Here is a 17,306-nt window from a genome sequence, read left to right on the forward strand (position 1 = left end):
ATTCAGTCAGCTCTTGTCCACTGACCTCCCCCACAGAGCCCCATCTTCCTCATCTCCTGCATCCCACCACACTCCTCTCTCACCTTACTCTCAGGATCTCCCCACTCTCTCTCATGGTGACCCCTTTAACTCTCACGACCTTCCCATCTCTCCTACATGTACACACATTTAAATCTAGGTCCCACATATGATGTACATGGGTAGTATCTCTCTCTGAGTCCAGCTTATTTCACTTAATAACAATTTCTAGAACCATCTTACTTTTTTCTGCAAATGGCAAGATTTCCTTTTTCTCTTTGTTAAACAAAATCCCATTATGTCTGTGTACACAATTTCTTTTCTAGGCTGCTTCTACTTCCTGGCTGTTGTGAATAGTGGCACAGCACAGACATCAATGTGGATATTCAGACATCACTATGGTAAGCTAACTTGGCCCTTTAGGTATATATCCAGGAGAGGCCATAACATAGGTCATACAATAGCTTTTTTTCTATTTCACTATAGTCTTTGTTGTTGGCCTTGAACTGGCAGGCACCTGCCTGCTTCTGCCTCCTGAGTGCTGGTATTAAAGGTATGTACCACACAGCTGGCTTCTGTTTTGTTATTTGTTTGCTTGTTTGTTTGTTTTTGAGGACCCTTTGCGCTCCCCTGTAGCTGCTTCAGTTTATAACCCACTCACAGCCGCTTGCCCATCCATCCTTAGCAAGCCTTTGAGCCCCTAGAAGGACTTGTGATTGACAGTCAGTCGCCAGCCCTGGAGACTGACTCAGTAGGTCAGAGCAGCTCCACAATCTACAGTGTCATGAGTTCCCAGTGAGACTGACGAGGCTAGTCTGCAGAGCTCACACAGTGAGTTCAAGGTCTGCCTGGGTATGTAGTGAATCCCTGACTCAAAAACAAACCCAGAAGGTATCAAGTGGTACCAACAACAACCTGTCTCAGAAGAGATCTGTCTCTAGTGGGGACGTGCCAACACAAACATCAGCAGTTCTCGGCAATGCTGGGTAGCATCTTCAGCACAGATGCCACCACCTTTCCGAAGAAGGTTGAAGGTGAGCGTCATCGGGCTTAGTGGTCTGCCTGGAGGCTGGCATGTGTACAGGTTGGCTGTGTTCGTGGTATCTGAAACCACTGTTGTTATGTGTAAGGACAGGAAATGAACGACACTAGCACCATCAGCGGGAAGATTACCTTCACTGATGTCTTGGCTGTAGCCACCGTCTGGTTCGATGTCCGAGGGAATCATGATGTGCCACGTGGTCATGCGCGCCTCGGCTTCCAGTCCAAATCCTTCCACACTGCTGAAACATTCAAACCAGATATCTGAAGGGATGGTATAGCCGAAAGCTGTAATCACTATGAATTACTCTGCAGACGCGTGTAAGCACGGGCCTCATCACATCACTCCGTTACCGCCACCCAGACATTCAGCAGACGAATTTACCGCAGAGGCGCCATTTTTAAGAAATGATCTCACAAACACATGGAGCTGCACGTGGTTCAGAAAGTTTCTAGGGATCCAGACTGCCGTGTTATCATTAGGGCACTTTAGACTGGCGTTAACGTTTTTAATCTTAAAGTTACAAAACGGTCTCTTCTCTAGGGCCACTGCTTGCATGCCTGTGGCCCCTCCAGTCTGTAGCTCACTCTGTGCTTCAGTAGCAGTGAGACATTTAACAGCTGCTCTGAAGTGCCAAGCTCTTCCCTCCCTGAAGATAACTACACTCTTCCTTCCACAGCAGAAGATGGCCAACACAACAGGAGCCCAGTGATAACTTTGTAGGCACTCTGTCTCACATTGCTTTGGGATTTATCTTTTTATTTGTTTATTTCTTACTGGCTTTTGCTGGCATATAATGGTTTCTGGTTTTGTGCTTTTAGGGGTTTTGTTTGTGCACACGTGTGCCTGTGAGTTTCTTGCCGGTTTTTCTCTGTTTTCTTTTTATTCTGGTTTATTTGTTTTTATTTTTGTTTTCTTAACCTGCTTGTTTTCTAAAGAGAGAGAAAGAAAAAGGGTCTATTGGTGGGTCAGTGGGGAGAACCTCTGAGGGGAAACCATGATCAGGGATGTATAAAACATATTTTTTCAATGAAAAAGTAAATGTCCTTTTATAATTACATGAATGACATATGGTGATTATGAAAGATTTAGATGTAAAACTAAATGAAAAGGAAAACAAAGTCCTTATTGTTTCTGCTAAACTGCAACACTTGCCCTGTACAGCTTTCATAAAGTGGTAGACAAAAATAATTAAAAGCAAGAAGGCACTCGTTATCACATAAGGAACCACAGACAGCAGGGCAAACACAACCCGGGAGATTTACCTTCCAGCATGTAGATTAATCAGGCAGTGAGCGAGACAGCTAATGAATTCCTGGTCGTGGTTTCCGGGTCCCAGGATTAAGTTCCGGTTCACAGTAAGCACCCGGAGAGAATCGAGGAGGGCGACTTGCTGAGGGACGGTTTTGTGCGCGCGGGAGAACTGATACAGGATGGTCCGATTGAGGCAGTGATACACTGCATCCAGCGACAAGCCCTGCGACCGTCTCTTCGACTGAAGAAATGAAAGAGATTTTTTTAGTAAAAGGACAGAAATGCAAACCCCTGCTGTCGTTCACAAGCATGCTCGCATCGGCTACTACCCAAGAGCCATCATGCTAAGACCCCGGAGTGCTTGGCTGAAAAATCCTGCGCCCTTGCTATTACGGATTCAGAACCCCCAAGACACATAAACACAATTTAAGAACGAAGAGAGTCCCGTACAAACAGCCCCTGTACGGAGGTCTCACCACACTACTCAGTTAGGATGAATGGTCTCTTATGCTGATTGAAGAGTTGACCAGAACTCCAGTGGGAGCTACGCTGCTCTGGGGCTTCACCCCACAGTTGAGAGCTGCTCTCTTTGGCTTAACTATAAATGCTTAACTATAAATTCAGAGGGGATGGTCCACCCAATCACACCAGCAGAACCCCACACAGGGCAAGGGTTGCAGTAGGGCATAGGGAGGAGAGGTTTTTTCTTTTCATTTATTTCTTAAATCTTTAAATTTGTTCATAATCACCATATGTCACTCATGGAATTGTGAAAGGAAATTTGCCCTTTTTTTTTTAGTTGAAAATTTTATTTCTTCTGGCTATAGATTCTGATCTCGGGTTTTCCTTCCCAACTACTTCAATTCTCTCCACCTACTAAACTACATGCCCTTTGTTTCTTTCTTTATCTTTCTTGTTAGAAAACAAATGGTCAAAGAAAGAAACAACAACCCAAACCAAAATGAAAATTCACTTTTTACAAAGTTTGGGTACACCTGAGAATATTCACTATCTCACTAGTTACATCTACTTCCAGCAATTTTGACACAATAGGAAAAGGATTATCCAAAGAAAGACATGTACTCCAGTGAATAGTGACGATGGATTACCTGTGCAATGAGTTGAATGATAAAATCTATAAGAAGTTTAGATTCTTTGTTGAACATGCCTTGCCAAAGCTTGTCCACCACGCGTTGTGTGAAATAAAACACGTTGTTCACCAATACCTGGTAGCTTCCTCCACTGGTAATAGGCAGAGACGCGTCTTCCCCTAAAACCAGGCAGAAAAAAGAAAAAAAGAAAAAGAAAAAGAAAAAGAAAATTGCTATCTATAGGCACAAGACCCTAAAGACACAGGCTAAGGCAACTGAGTGTACCCGACCGTCCTCATGAACCATGAGTGCATGCTCTTAGGGACTATCTTAAGAAAACGACATGCACAGATGGAAATCAGGATAAACACGGGAAAGAATATTTTCTCAGGTTTAAAGCTCTGAGGGCTGAAAGTCTTACACTTAAAGCCAGCCTGTGAGAAGCTAGAACTGTCAGCAGCAGTCAGTATATTTCCACCTGATAAAAAGGGTCAATTAAAGATGGACTATCTGTGAATAGTGAGTGGGAATGAAAACTATTTGTGGCTCACTTCCCACAGCAATAAAGTGATGTAAGATTCAGAAGAAACCGAGGGACTTCAGCCAAGTGCCTCAGACCGCTGTGACCAGCAGTGCAGTCTCCCCTAACCAGGTAACCCCCTTGGGCTGTTGTGAACACACTGGTTCAGACCAGCCCTCCTCGCCCACACTGCACCATCCCGAGGCTCCACATACAAGATCCTTTGTTATCCCCTGCTAGGGTGCTCATTCTGTATCCTTTTGTGGCACAGATGATCTCAGCAGAGAACAGGCACAAAAATGTGAGCTGATGTCTAGTTTTGAAAACACAGCTGCATACTGACTGACTGAAGATTACTTCTGGCAAATTACTTTGCAAGAAAATATTAATTTACCAGCACAGAGGTTCTACGATTCAAGTGATCACTCAAGAGTAGTATGTAGGGCTGGAGAGATGGCTCAGTGGTTAAGAGCACTGACTGCTCTTCTAAAGGTCCTGAGTTCAAATCCCAGCAACCACATGGTGGCTCACAACCATCTGTAATGAGATCTGACGCCCTCTTCTGGTGTGTCTGAAGACAACTTCAGGGTATTTAGATATAATAATAAATAGATTTTTTTTAAAAAAATTAAAAAAAAAAAGAGTAGTATGTAGAGTAAATTGCTACGACTTATACTTTGGCTTTTTGAGAAGGGTCTCATGAGGTAGCCCAGGCTTTCCTTGAACCTGCAATCCCCCTGATATAGCTTCTGTCATTGCGCATGAATGACAGGTAGCCACACTACACCTGGCTTCGAGCCGATACATTTTCTTCTCTTTGAATTTCATGTTGTCTGGTACATAAGGGATGTCTCTATTGTAAATGTCTCAGGTGTTACTTTCATGTGGCAATTCAAGCGCTTTAAGAGAATACAGTCCAGTGCATTTTGACCTTTCAGAAACACATCCTGAAGACAAGCGTGCACATCCTGGAAACTTGGCCACCATACAGACACACATTATCTACATGCTTGTAACTGCTGAATAAGAATGTTTACAGCAGTGGTGCTGTCTCTACCTGGAACATTTCATATGTCTATCAGCAACAATATGGATAAGCATATGTGCACAAAAACACAGCACTCTATAGTGACACTAGCAAACAGCTGTGCGCAAAAACATGAATGTATCATCTCAAACATTAAAAAAAAAAGTTATATAATGGGCCAGACTAGAGACAGAAGGAAGGAGAATGTGGAGCTTGGAGAGGGGAAAGTGAGAATACAAGCCCTTTAAAAATTAAACCCAGCATTACCCAATAACACATCAGCCGCCAGCAAGTGATCCATCACGCTGTCCAGAACGTGGGTCTGGAACTCTTTTTGCTGAGTTCTTGTAGATCTCTCAGGGGAAGCCTGTATATTAAAACAACACACACACACATCAGAATCAGAAAGATACTAACTACATAAAACACGGGCCCCACCATACTTACACTGTAAACTATGTCAGAAAGATGAAACCAGCCCAAGCTGGTCCATGGAGGAGACTGGCACAGAAGGGCCATCTGTGCTTACAAGCCACAGAATCTTAAAGAGTATAGAGAAAAAGCCCCCATCACCGAAATGATTCTTTCCAAACCCTGAACCCAAACGGGTTAGTCTGGTACTACAATGTATTCAAAGGCCAAATACTGTATCCCAAGGCCGGCTTGCTCCAAGATGAACGAATCCTTGCATATACCAGCCTCTGTTGTGTAAACCTTGCCCCAAATTAACCCTGATTTATTCATAAAGATCCCTACAGCCTGTAGCTGGGAGGAGAGGTAGGCAGGGCTGGTGGTCCCATTGGGGTCTCAGACAGGGACCATGGAGGAGAGAGGAAGAAGGAAGAAGCCACCATGGGGTAGGTGGACCCTGAGCACATGGCCATGAGGGCCGGCCTGCTGGAGTAGGAATGGCCCAAGCTGAAAGTGCCAAGTTATACCTTGGGGTTATTAACAGAGAAGTGGACAAAATAGCAAAGAGCATTGATATGTACCCAGCTCTAGTGCTTTAAGGCTTATTGTAAATATAAATGCTTTTGTGTCTTTTACTTGGGAACTCTATCATCTAACTGAAGTAAGCCCCCCAAATAATATTTACTACAACAATCATATGTGGAAAATATTTGGTAACTCACCATTATATTTCATTTCAGCAGTTTATAAGGAAAAGTATATGAAATAAGCCATAACGTCATTAAAGTAAATGTAAGAAGTCAAGAAATACAGTAGCCAAGAGTCATCAATGGGGAAGAGATATTCAAAGAAAAAGTTACTTAGGCCCACAGTTCAGTGTGGAGCTTCATTTCGTTAAGAGGGAGGAAGCTATGGGCTGTATGTTTTCCCATCTGTGGAGGGGAGCACTGTGGCTGGCTGGAGCCAGTGAGGATGCTCCTCCAGCTGTCTATGGGCAGTGCCGTTTGTGCACAGTGAACAGCTGTGCGGCTGGCAATCTGATGGAGCTCTGTGGAGTGCTTATTTTGAGCAAAAGTTTAGGACGTAGTTGAACTTCCGACTGACAGCTGTTTCTGTTGGCCATTAGGCAGAACAACCCAGGCACCTAACTTTCAAGTACATAGCCTGGCAAATGGCAGGAAGAATCCCTTTGCTATCCTCCTGGAATGCCAGACCTTTCACACAGTGAACAGTCCCAACTGCCACAGCGTTCTTGTGTATGTAGGTGGCGGCATGCTGTTGGTGCTTCGCAGACAAACAGGGAACCACAGCCCTCTGAGTGTTTCTGACCATCCGACCTGCTCTTCATGGCTTGGCTCAGCCTCTTTCTTATACAACCCAGGACCACTTGTCCAGGGGTGGCACAGCCCACCATGCCACTTGGTAGTGGCATGTTCTCAATTGAGAGTATCTCTTTCCAAAGTGACTCTAGTTGTGTCAAGTTGACAACCAGCAGTCACACGCTGTCTCTAAATGGGATGTATCTATTTCAAAGTGGCAACTGGCAGTTAATAACATAAATATAAATTTCATTGTCACTCTGAAGCATCAGAGGACTAAATGCATCCACAACTCCTTCTGAACTAGAGACACTGAGTAGCAGTAAGTCCTGCTGTAAGAAAAACTCGGGGATGGATCTGCCTTGTTTGCTACAGAGGCATGTTCCTCTGAAACCCCATTCCCTCTTTGTAAAGGAGCCGTCGGGTTGTTCTTAGAAATGTGCTAAGACATTTCTATCTCTCCCTGTTCTGTTAACAACAGAGCTCTGGGTAGGTCCACTGTCACATACTTAGAGTGGGCAGTGCTACTCCTGGGTCAACCAACGGTGCAAGCATTTGAGTAACATGGTCACTTGCCCAACTCTAAGCAATTTTAATCAATCTATCCTGCTCTTGTCACGTAAGGTTCTCAGCCTTTAGCTGCAGAGGTGGAGCAGACAGGCCATGGTCACACATCCCTATATGCTGGTATTCTAAGACTGTCTGTTCAAGTAAGATTATGAACAACAAGATGCTCTTCCCTTTTCTGAGAACAGAGCCAGGAGTCTTGATAGAGTCCCCCGCCATATTTTGTCATCTAAAAAATTAATGACATCATGCAGAACAAAGGAAATGTTCATGACCAACCTCACCTGATCTGCTGGCTTTGACTCCTCTGCTCCGCTCTCATGTGCTCCTACCCCCGTCTCAATCTGACCTGTAGCAAGTCCATCTACTCTGGCAGAGGCCTTGAGAACAATCACTAGTAATAATCTTAATAATTTTTAATCATTAATACTCTTAAGCCAGGTCTCTTGGCTTTTCTGTATGTCAAGTATGTATGACTACCAACTATTACCTGTGCTATCTTGTTTAATGTTCATTTTAGTTATCAGAGACGGGCTCGATTGTTAGATCGCTGTACAGATGAATAGACAGTAAAGTAGGTACAGAGCTTGACAAGGTCACAGAGCTGGAACCTACACACAAGGCTCTTCAGGATTACTGGGTGACATGCTGTCTTGTTTGCCCATCACAGAGTTCCGCCATGGAGCACTATCACCAGGCTCCATCAGTGAGCTCTATTACCGCTGGCTACCACAAGGCTCCACCAGCAAGCTCCAGCCCTAGCCCGTGACCTCCTCAAGGTTCCCAGAGGAACAAGTTCTAACAGGCAAGTTTTTAACCATGTGGCTTACTGCTGACACATTATTCTTTCTGCCCATTTTAAACACTTGTAGCCTGGTTAAGATGCTCCTAAATTCTGTAGCGACTTCTTTTAATTGGCCACACTGAGATGTTTTTCACAGGAGTGGTTTTGAGGTTGCATAACTGCATCTGCCACTAGAGGGAGCAGAGGAACTGCTTGTTTGTCCATTCCTCCCTCTGAAGAGAGCAGTGCCCCAACACTAACCTCACATAATGCACAGCAAGGCTCTTTGGCACCTTGTGCATGCACTGGCCAGAAGAACCAGCCGGGGATGAGTCATTTAGACTCTCTCTCTTGATCTATTTTCTTTAGTGATGCCAATAGGTGAATATTTTCTTATCTTGATCATTCGATACCACTGTTTAGAATCAAAGCCACAGCCTTGTAACAGTCTCCCTCAGGGTGGCATGCCCAGCTCCAGATGAGCATCTGAAAGCAGTTTTCAGGGATGGTTCACCTTTACAGCCAGCCACGATGGCACTCAAGCTGCAGAATCTCTCTTCTCCTGTGCAGCTGATTCCTGTCACCCATCACAGGAAGGGACGAACAGGAGCCTGCTGCCTGTGGGAAAAGTTTGTAAGCTGCACCAGACAGGGGTAGAAGTACTGGGTGGGAGTGGCGGTGGGTGATCGAGACTGCTTTGAATCAGGATATGGGGAAGAGTGAGGGCTGGCATAGCCCTGTCTCTTCCCTAGTTCCTTCATAGTAGCACTGCACAGGGGAGGAACTGTGCCACAAACCTGCAGTGTCATTTGACCCTTAACAGAAAAGTATGCCATAGGTGGGGGGCGGGGGGAGGTGATAAAGGACTAAGGCAGAAGGATGTTTAGAGAATGAAAAAAGCAGAACAAACAGAGAATAACACGTGTGTAACGTTAAAAGCTGTGCACCCTCCCATGTTCTGCCCATGTCATCCAGAAGAACTGGAAGCCTAAAAGTATTCTGCACAGAATGCAATCGGCGATGAATGCTCTCACTATAAAAGCGATGCAGGAAGGCGCTACACACGTTTCTTTGTCGTTACCTCCAACAACAGATCGATCAGTGGCGTCTGCTTGCTGGCTGGGGTGAGACAGAGGTTGTCGATGATCAAGACTCGCATGAAGTCAAAGACAAACTTCTTAGCCGGGTGATTGGTCAGATAGGTCTTGGTGCCCACGTTACAGTACTCAGACTGGCTCCTGTTCATCCCCGTGTCCGCGGCGAAGGCTTTAAACTCTTCTGCTGGAGACCCGACCTCGTCATCCAGATCTGTCACCTAGCGAAGGAAATCAGGCGGGATCGAATCAGAGTTTATGTAGCACCTTCACGGCACGTGTGCTAAAACAAACAAAGAAACAAACAAATAAAAACCAAAGCTAAACAGAACAAAGCAAATCAAAACTGTGGCGGCAGCAGTGGTGCCATGGTACCATCGGAAGTGCACTACCTGCCCGGAGCCTCTTCTTCCCATTCAGCTTATCACATCATGGCTGTATACTGCGTCCAAGGCAGCCATCTGGCACTATGCCATGTCACTCTCTTACTGACCGTGAGTAATATACCGGCTTTATGGGGGTTATAAACACTTCACATAAATGAATTGGTAACAGGAGGGTGATCGTCTGCACATGGGAAAAGCCAATGTCACAGGTAATGGAGGAATATAGTATAATGGTGACCCCCAAGGGTTGAGGTTTCTCTCTCTCTTTTTCTTTTCTTCAGTAAACAAGACACAAATGCTGGTAAGGAACTTTATATACAAGCACTCACATGCTCCAGTGCACACACGAGCACACACTCATACACACCCACATGCACACTTTTTAAACCAAGCCTAGGATTCTAAAACTATAATCCAGCCGGGTGTTGAGGTCAGGAATCACCCATGTGTATCTCTTTATAAGTCTGGAATGAGCTTTCTACACTTACAGAAACAGAAAAATTAGTATGAAGAAGGACCATTACTTCAGCCCCTGCAAGAATCAGAAGCTGTGTCTTTGGGCCTGTGTGAGAGGATGGAATTATCTGTGTTGTGTCTGACCACAAGCCTAAGGTTTCCCATTAACGTTTGTAACAAAATAACAGGCTGAGCCTAGGTAAGAAAAGCTGAGCAGAAATAATCACATTCCTTTTATCATTTACAAAGAAAGTCAACTCTGTGAGTCACTTGCTAAAAATGAAGTCCAGCAAACATCTACTTTTCAAAACAGAAAAGAAAGCAGCTCCATTTGGCAACAGTCCTGTTCTCCCTAAAGACACAGCCACCATTCTATGGGCAAGGTCTGCAATGGTAGCTGCCTGGCTGGGGATGACATCAGGGAGCCTGGGGGAGCACGGAGAGCCTGGAGAAGGGTGGAGGAGAGCAGGTCAGAACTCAGGCTCTGAGGGAAGACAGAAGGAGCAGACAGTGACAGAGAGGTGGGACAGAGAGTGACAAACAGCAAGCTGGTCAGGAGCTTAGGAAAACACAGGTCTGCTCTCCACCAGAGCAGATCGACTCCAGCCTGACCATCATCTCCATCCCCTCCCTCGCCTTACCATCTCTGAGTACGGGCGGATGTTGAAGGGGAAGACGGTGGCTGCTAAGGCACACAGGAAGTCGGGGCTCAGCCACATGGAAGCGAGGTCTGGGACGTTGTGATACAGGTACCTAAAGAACTGCATCAGGGTCACTGGATACTCTCGGAGCCACGAGCCCTCCTCTTCTGACTGCCATGGCTAATACAGGGGCAAGAGACAGCGATCGTGTTAGCCAAGTGACACTTCCAAGAGCACCCAAGCTGGGCTTGTGGACCGTGGGGAGGAAGATCAGGAGTTAAGGTCATCCTCGGCTACCTGGTTTAAGGTTAGCTTGGGCTACCTGAGACCTTGTCTCAATTCAGATAGGAGAAGGGGGGAGTGTGCAGGGAGGGGCACTTATTATGTTATTTTTCAACCCTGCAGATATCATTGATCCAAAACTTTATAAATCACACATGAGCAAAGATGTGTGTGCCCACATGTAAACCAATCTAAAAGCCAGAAAACCAGCCACATCCTTAGAAACGTGGCCAGCGTCCCCGCAGCGCAGCTAAGAACAGTTGCTGCTCTCAGCGTGAGTATGGCCTGAATCCCAGTGGCTCACTGTTCCTGTGCATCCTGTCAGAAAACGGGGAGTAAGATAAAGATGCAGAGCGGTCTTCTCCCTGTGAGCCTTGCGCTACAGCACAGTGCCATGCCAGTACTGACACTCCACAGCACTATAGGTGAGCAGGAAAGAAAAGATGCACATACAAGCACTTGAAAAATACGTATTCCTGATACCTGCCCCGAGAGTGGCATCTTCCTTAATACAGACATTTGGCTATGAACCCAGCATGAGAGTGAGACCCCCAGGGAACCCCAAGGGGACGAATTTAATGTTTTTAGATGATAAACAACAGTGCGAATTAAAATTACAGCCCTCAGATAGATCTAATTCAAGGAATCTAGGTCAGCCTCCCTTCTGACACACACTTCTAAGCTGTGCATGAGCTACGTCATCTTTCACCGGACACACGGGGGCAGGGGCTGTCACTTCTAATTCTTTATCTCTAGGTTCAAAATAAGACAAAGTATGAAAAAGAAAATATTTGCCTGTTGGTGTTTTAACATCTAATTAAGAGTGGTTTAAGAATCTCAACATGGCCGGGCAGTGGTGGCACACACCTTTAATCTCAGCACTTGGGGACAGAAGCAGGTGGATTTCTGAGTTCGAGGCCAGCTTGGTCAACAGAGTGAGTTCCAGGACAGCCAGGGCTACACAGAGAAACCTGTCTCAAAAAAACCAAAAAAAAACCCAAACCAAAACAACAAAAAAATTATGTCAACATGTAACTACATAATATACACATGATACCATGATTTTATATGTGTATCTATTAATATATCTAATGTTAGTAATATTAGTACTTATGATACTCTTAAAAGTAATTTGGGTGCATATTTTTTTCATTAAATCCTCACACACTACAAGGTAAACACAGTTATCACCAGACATCTAAACTTGGGAAATAGAAGTACAAAGAAGCTAGCATGTCTGAAACACCAGGAGCAGAGTATGAAACCCCAGCTCACACATGACAGAGAAATGGTCTACCACCGAGCCACACCCCCAGCCTCTATTCTGTGGTCTTTTTTGTTTGTTTGTTTGTTTTGTTTTGTTTTTCCAGACAGGGCTTCTCTGTATAGCCCTGGTTGTTGGAACTCACCCTATAGACCAGGCTGGCCTCAAACTCAGAAATCCACCTGCCTCTGCCTCCTGAGTGCTGGGATTAAAGGCACCAATGCCTGGCTACCTGACCAAAGCTAAGAAGACAGGGTGGGGGCTGGCGGGACAAGGAAGTAAGTGGCCACAGTAGATACCAGCAAGCTTTGTTTGTAAGACCCCAGCATCTCGAGCGCATCCCCAGCAGCCAGCATCACGTGCAAGTGCACACAGGCTCTCCCGCCCTCCACAACTCACTGAGTTCAGCATGCTGCGCAGCATCCCAAGCAGCAGGAACGCAGACTCTGTGCACACGTTGTGGATGGAAGAGACCACCGTTCCGCTAGAGGCAGGGACGCCAAAGATAAATGTCCAGATGGAATCCAGATCAAACTGCAGATCAAACGAGCAATGGCCAGTTACTACCAGCTTTTTCTAGGAGATCCTTAGAAATTCCGATATCCTAAAATTTCTTTAAAACTATTTTTCTTTCTTCCTTTCTTTCTTTCTTTCTTTCTTTCTTTCTTTCTTTCTTTCTTTCTTTCTTTCTTTCCTTCCTTCCTTCCTTCCTTTTCTCTTTTCTTTCTTCCTTCCCTTCCTTCCTCCCCTTCCCTTTCTTTCTTTCCTTCCTTCCTTCCTTCCTTCCTTCCTTCCTTCCTTCCTTCCTCCCTTCCTCCCTCCCTCCCTCCCTCCCTCCCTCCCTCCCTCCCTCCCTCCCTCCCTCCCTCCCTCCCTCCCTCCCTTTTAAACCAAGTAATGATAAACAAGTCAGTGCTAACCCTCCATTCTGTATGTCAGAACTTGGTTGGTTACGGTGCCCCCCAGCAATCACCCTGCTCCATCTCAGCCTTTTTTTTCCAAGACAAAATATGGCCACAACCCCCACATGCACTAGCAAAATATGGAATTATAAATGTGACAGTCTCAAGCAAGCAGTCTCTAGAAGCACAGTTAACTCACTCTCCAAACAATGACTCGAATTTACGCTACTTACAAGTAAGATCTGACAAGACAAGACTCCTGAGAGCAGTTTAGTTAACACTCATGTGCACAGTGCAGTGCGAGTCAGGAGCACCTGGGAAGGCACACCCTGCTGTTCACAAGTCTCTGCCTCCATTCACTAAGGGGGCTACTCAGGATTTCATGGGAAGTGTTTGCTCAAATAGTGAAAGTGACTCGAATAGTGAATATCAAATACAAGATGGAAGCAAATTTGAATTTAAAGGCTAAAGTCTTATGAAGCCACAGACATAAGCTACATTTAGACAATTTTAGCAGTCTTCAAGGACAACTCAAATCACTGATGGTTTCCTGAGAATGTAAATGTTATTCAGCCATTGAGAAATTAAAAATATTTTTCAAATCAAATTCTCGTGTGTGTGCCTGTGTGTGTGTGTTCACAGGTGTGCACACATGCAAACATACACAATAAGCAGATGTGTGTGGAGACCCAAGGCTGACATCCGGTGCCTCTCCTTCATCACTCTCTAGCCTTCACTCTTAGGTTTTGAGACAAAGTCCCTTCCTTGATCCTGAAGTTCACCACGTTGGCTCACATAGTCAATGAGCTCCAGCGGTCACATAGGATGTGCAGTCATGGTGGCTTCTTACTTGGGGTCTGGGAATCTGAACCCAGGTCCTGAAGCTTACACATCAAGCACCTTGCAGCCTCAGTATCTCCCCGACCCTCCCTTCATTTATAATGATCTGAAAGTGAAATCCTATTTTTAGGTAAAGCTACATTACTCAAAACAATCCTTTAGACCATCGTGACTGTCACCGGAGGTCCGTGTGCACAGATCATCATACAGAACAACCAGAAAGAGAAGAAGCAAAACAAAAAACATGTCCTTTTAGGACAATTACCTAGCAAATGTTCAGGTTTTTAGAATTCTCAAATCAAACTTTAAACGTCAGAAGTAACGGTATCTGTAAGTTTTACAGTGACACCTTACTAGGTAATTCCTACCTGGCAACCCTGCTTACATCGGCTGCTGGTGACAGGCACACTGACCTGCAGGTTCTCAGGCAGCTCGCTCACTGGCTGTTGCAGAAACAAGGCCATAAGGAGAAAATAGAGGGCAGGGACATTCGTGTGCTTAGGGAGGAAAGACTGGAGAGCCAGAAAACCGGGAAAATGGCAGGCGTCCCGGTTAATCTCCCTGACCGTGGATCTCCCTCCGGCACTCCTGCCCACATTGAATCCTAGAGGAGAGAGTCGGGAAGAGAGTTAGCAACCAAGAGCCCCAACGCAGGCGGGACACACCTGTCCAGACCTGCAGACCTCAGCTCTCTTTAGCCCACTCTCAGCTGATGGCTGGCCCATCTTTAGCAGAGCTGCCCTGTAGGCTCCAGGTTCTAATAGAGAGCTGGGAGAGCCACATACAGCTCTATGAAAGCGTCTCCTAGTGAACCGAGCCCTGGTTCATTAGAAGAGCGATCTTGATCCAAAAGAGGGCTAACATCCCCACGCTCAGGTTTCCAAAAGAATTACGTGGAGCTGAGCCTAGAGTCAAACAGAAGATGGTACGCTTCAAAATACACTCAGTAAAGTGAAGTTAATACATTCCATTTATCCTCAAAACAAAACAAAACAAAAAAACCCCATAAACTTGTTGCCCTTAAATTATGCATGGATTCAGGTTTAAGATTACATTTAGAAAAGATGACTTCCCTGTACGTCACAGTCTGTACTGTGTCAGAGGCGGCCAGGCCTGGGAAAGGCAGATCCAGGCCAACGGTGGCTGTGGTCCCAACAAGCTGAGTGGGTCACCCACGGTCCTCTCTAGCTCTGTCAGAGATCGCTAGGAGAGAGCCACTGCTATGGCTAAGAACATGCATCACCTATCAGCCGGCCTCCACAGGAGTGCCCGAGCACACATGAGCTTCAGCACACAGACCAAGCGTGGTCTCTCTGCCACCCCATTCCTAGGACAGTGCTCTGTGCTGAGTGAATGTCAGTCAGGACTCCAACAGAAACTGGTGAGCAGAAGTCACTAGATGGACGACTGACTTCCGCTCTGAAGCTATTAAATTCCAAGAGGAGACACATTTTTTTCTAATGTTGTGTGAGGATAAGAGAAACTATTATTTAACACAATAAAAGAACAATTTATGTCTGGGTTGCTTTAAGTCTATGTACCTTAATCAGTGGCCCAGTGTGACTTAGTCATAGAAAAATTGTACAGCAATCTACCACGTGACATAGATGCTGCCACTTACATCTGAGTCACTGGGGCTTAAATTCTGACACCTCCCAGCTGTGTGACTGACTTCAGCCCCAGCCATGTCTTTGCCTTTTAGTCTGAGCTGTGGAGGACACATTTATGCTTCACAAAGACATGTGGCAAATGGATAGCTATGGACACAGGAAGCACAAACTCCTGACCCCTCTTCCTGGGCAGTTCCTCCGTCATTTGCTAATTACTGAGTTAATGATCAAAGAGGGCTGTATGTTCCCATCTAAGCACAACCAGTTCTTTACATTTCCACGTCGTAAAACTCTCTCTCCTCTCTGGCGTTAGTTTGAGTTTGGAAGACTGTAAGTTCTTCTTTTTATTGTTACTAAAATCCACAACTCCCAATGGCTACGATATGGACTGGGAGACACAAGATTTAAAAAGCAGAGAATAGCTGCTTATTTTGAAGCAGCAAGCTCCTGTAGTCTCTTACCTAACACAGTTCCAATCTTGTTTGTCAGGACGGAATCTGTCTGCTCCAGCCAGCCCCCGCCACTGAGTCCCTCTTTAAACTTGATTAGAATGGACTGGTTACTCAGCAGGACCACAAGAATCCTCATGGCAGCCGTGACTGTGGTGGGATGCAAGTGCTCTTCCATGAACATCATGATCCAGTCGAAACCCAGTGTCCTGACCAGCTCTTCACAAGCCCTGTTCAAATATAGGATGGCTTCAGTGAAATAGAGTCCGTGTCAGGAACTCACATTTCATTATTAGAAAAAATACAACTGAGCCTTGTTTATGAGACACTGTGAGTTTCAGAGTTCAAGTCAACTCATTAAAGTCCATGCAAGTCTCAGAAAGTGACAGCATGCAGGACTAGTGCCTCATGTTCTCCCTCCTCCTCCTCCTCCTTTCTCTCTCTCTCTCTCTCTGTCTCTTTCTCTCTCTCTCTCTCTCTCTCTCTCTCTGTTTTGGAGACAACCCTGGCTGTCCTAAAACTCAATACGTCGACCAGGCTGGCCTCGAATGTATAGAGATCCACCTGCCTCTGCCGCCTGAGTGCTGGGGTTTAAGTATGCACCACTAACTACTACCCGGCCAGGATTATCAATTCTAAAAAGGTTTCACTTACTGTAAGTTAATATTTGTCTTTTCTTTAGATGTATAAACTAGCTTTAGCAAGATGTCTAGGAGTCTGTTCCTCAAAAGTATAAGGTTAGCAGACACAAGACCTCCAAACTCCTCTTCTGCTCCTAAAAGGAAGGAAACACATTATACACCCCAGAGGTAACAGATAAAACGCCCACTCTGCACCTTGACATCTCCAGGAAAGCTTTCCACTATAGCAGGGAAGAAAGTGAGCTGGCTAAACAGTTTCTCTTTAGGACCCTGACAGTGATTCACTTATGCCTCCAGCATTACCAAGAGCTGTAACACTGAAGACTTCAGACCTCTTTGATATTTTAACTAATACCCCCCTCTCTTCCACAGAAGGAGGAAGCCATCAATTAAAACCGTATGAATAAGAACAATGTCTCCTACAGAACCTCCCCAGGCAGGTTGGGAACCTTCTCTTTCCTTACAGATACAGGTTAATGCGGCACTGTGAACGCACATTCCCTGAACAGGCAACACCCATCTTAAACCTTTGATACACGTGGCAGAACTTTCCAATTATGAAGACTTGGAATGTTGCAGATCCAGACCCAGGTGTCCTTAGGCATCCACTTTTGTATCTGAACTACGGTCTTGGAGACAATCTGTCAAAACCTTCTAAAATGAAGCAACCCAGCAGACAGCTGGCTTTCACCAGCCACAGTTCAAAGC

The 17,306-nt window shown here is 45.4% G+C and overlaps 1 protein-coding gene across 9 annotated transcripts in view; it reads right to left on the bottom strand.

Moving 5' to 3' along the window:
• Positions 1 to 17,306, bottom strand: part of Wdfy3 (WD repeat and FYVE domain containing 3) — a 238,750-nt gene that overhangs the window by 53,179 nt on the left and 168,265 nt on the right. For 6 of the 9 annotated variants that reach the window (XM_085836928.1, XM_029478028.2, XM_085836934.1 and 3 more), the window contains 10 exons: positions 16,612 to 16,732; positions 15,970 to 16,187; positions 14,267 to 14,502; positions 12,556 to 12,690; positions 10,611 to 10,790; positions 9,115 to 9,348; positions 5,220 to 5,319; positions 3,424 to 3,584; positions 2,326 to 2,555; positions 1,192 to 1,301 (listed from right to left, as the gene is read on the bottom strand). In XM_085836928.1, coding sequence (XP_085693054.1) covers positions 1,192 to 1,301; positions 2,326 to 2,555; positions 3,424 to 3,584; positions 5,220 to 5,319; positions 9,115 to 9,348; positions 10,611 to 10,790; positions 12,556 to 12,690; positions 14,267 to 14,502; positions 15,970 to 16,187; positions 16,612 to 16,732 — 1,725 coding nt within the window. The remainder of the gene's footprint in view (positions 1 to 1,191; positions 1,302 to 2,325; positions 2,556 to 3,423; positions 3,585 to 5,219; positions 5,320 to 9,114; positions 9,349 to 10,610; positions 10,791 to 12,555; positions 12,691 to 14,266; positions 14,503 to 15,969; positions 16,188 to 16,611; positions 16,733 to 17,306) is intronic. The other 3 variants (XM_085836931.1, XM_029478035.2, XM_085836932.1) reach the window with 2 other exon arrangements.

The sequence above is a fragment of the Mus caroli genome, unplaced genomic scaffold (assembly GCF_978045245.1).
Source record: "Mus caroli unplaced genomic scaffold, Mus_caroli_1 scaffold_4, whole genome shotgun sequence".
NCBI classification, from domain to species: Eukaryota; Metazoa; Chordata; class Mammalia; order Rodentia; family Muridae; genus Mus; species Mus caroli.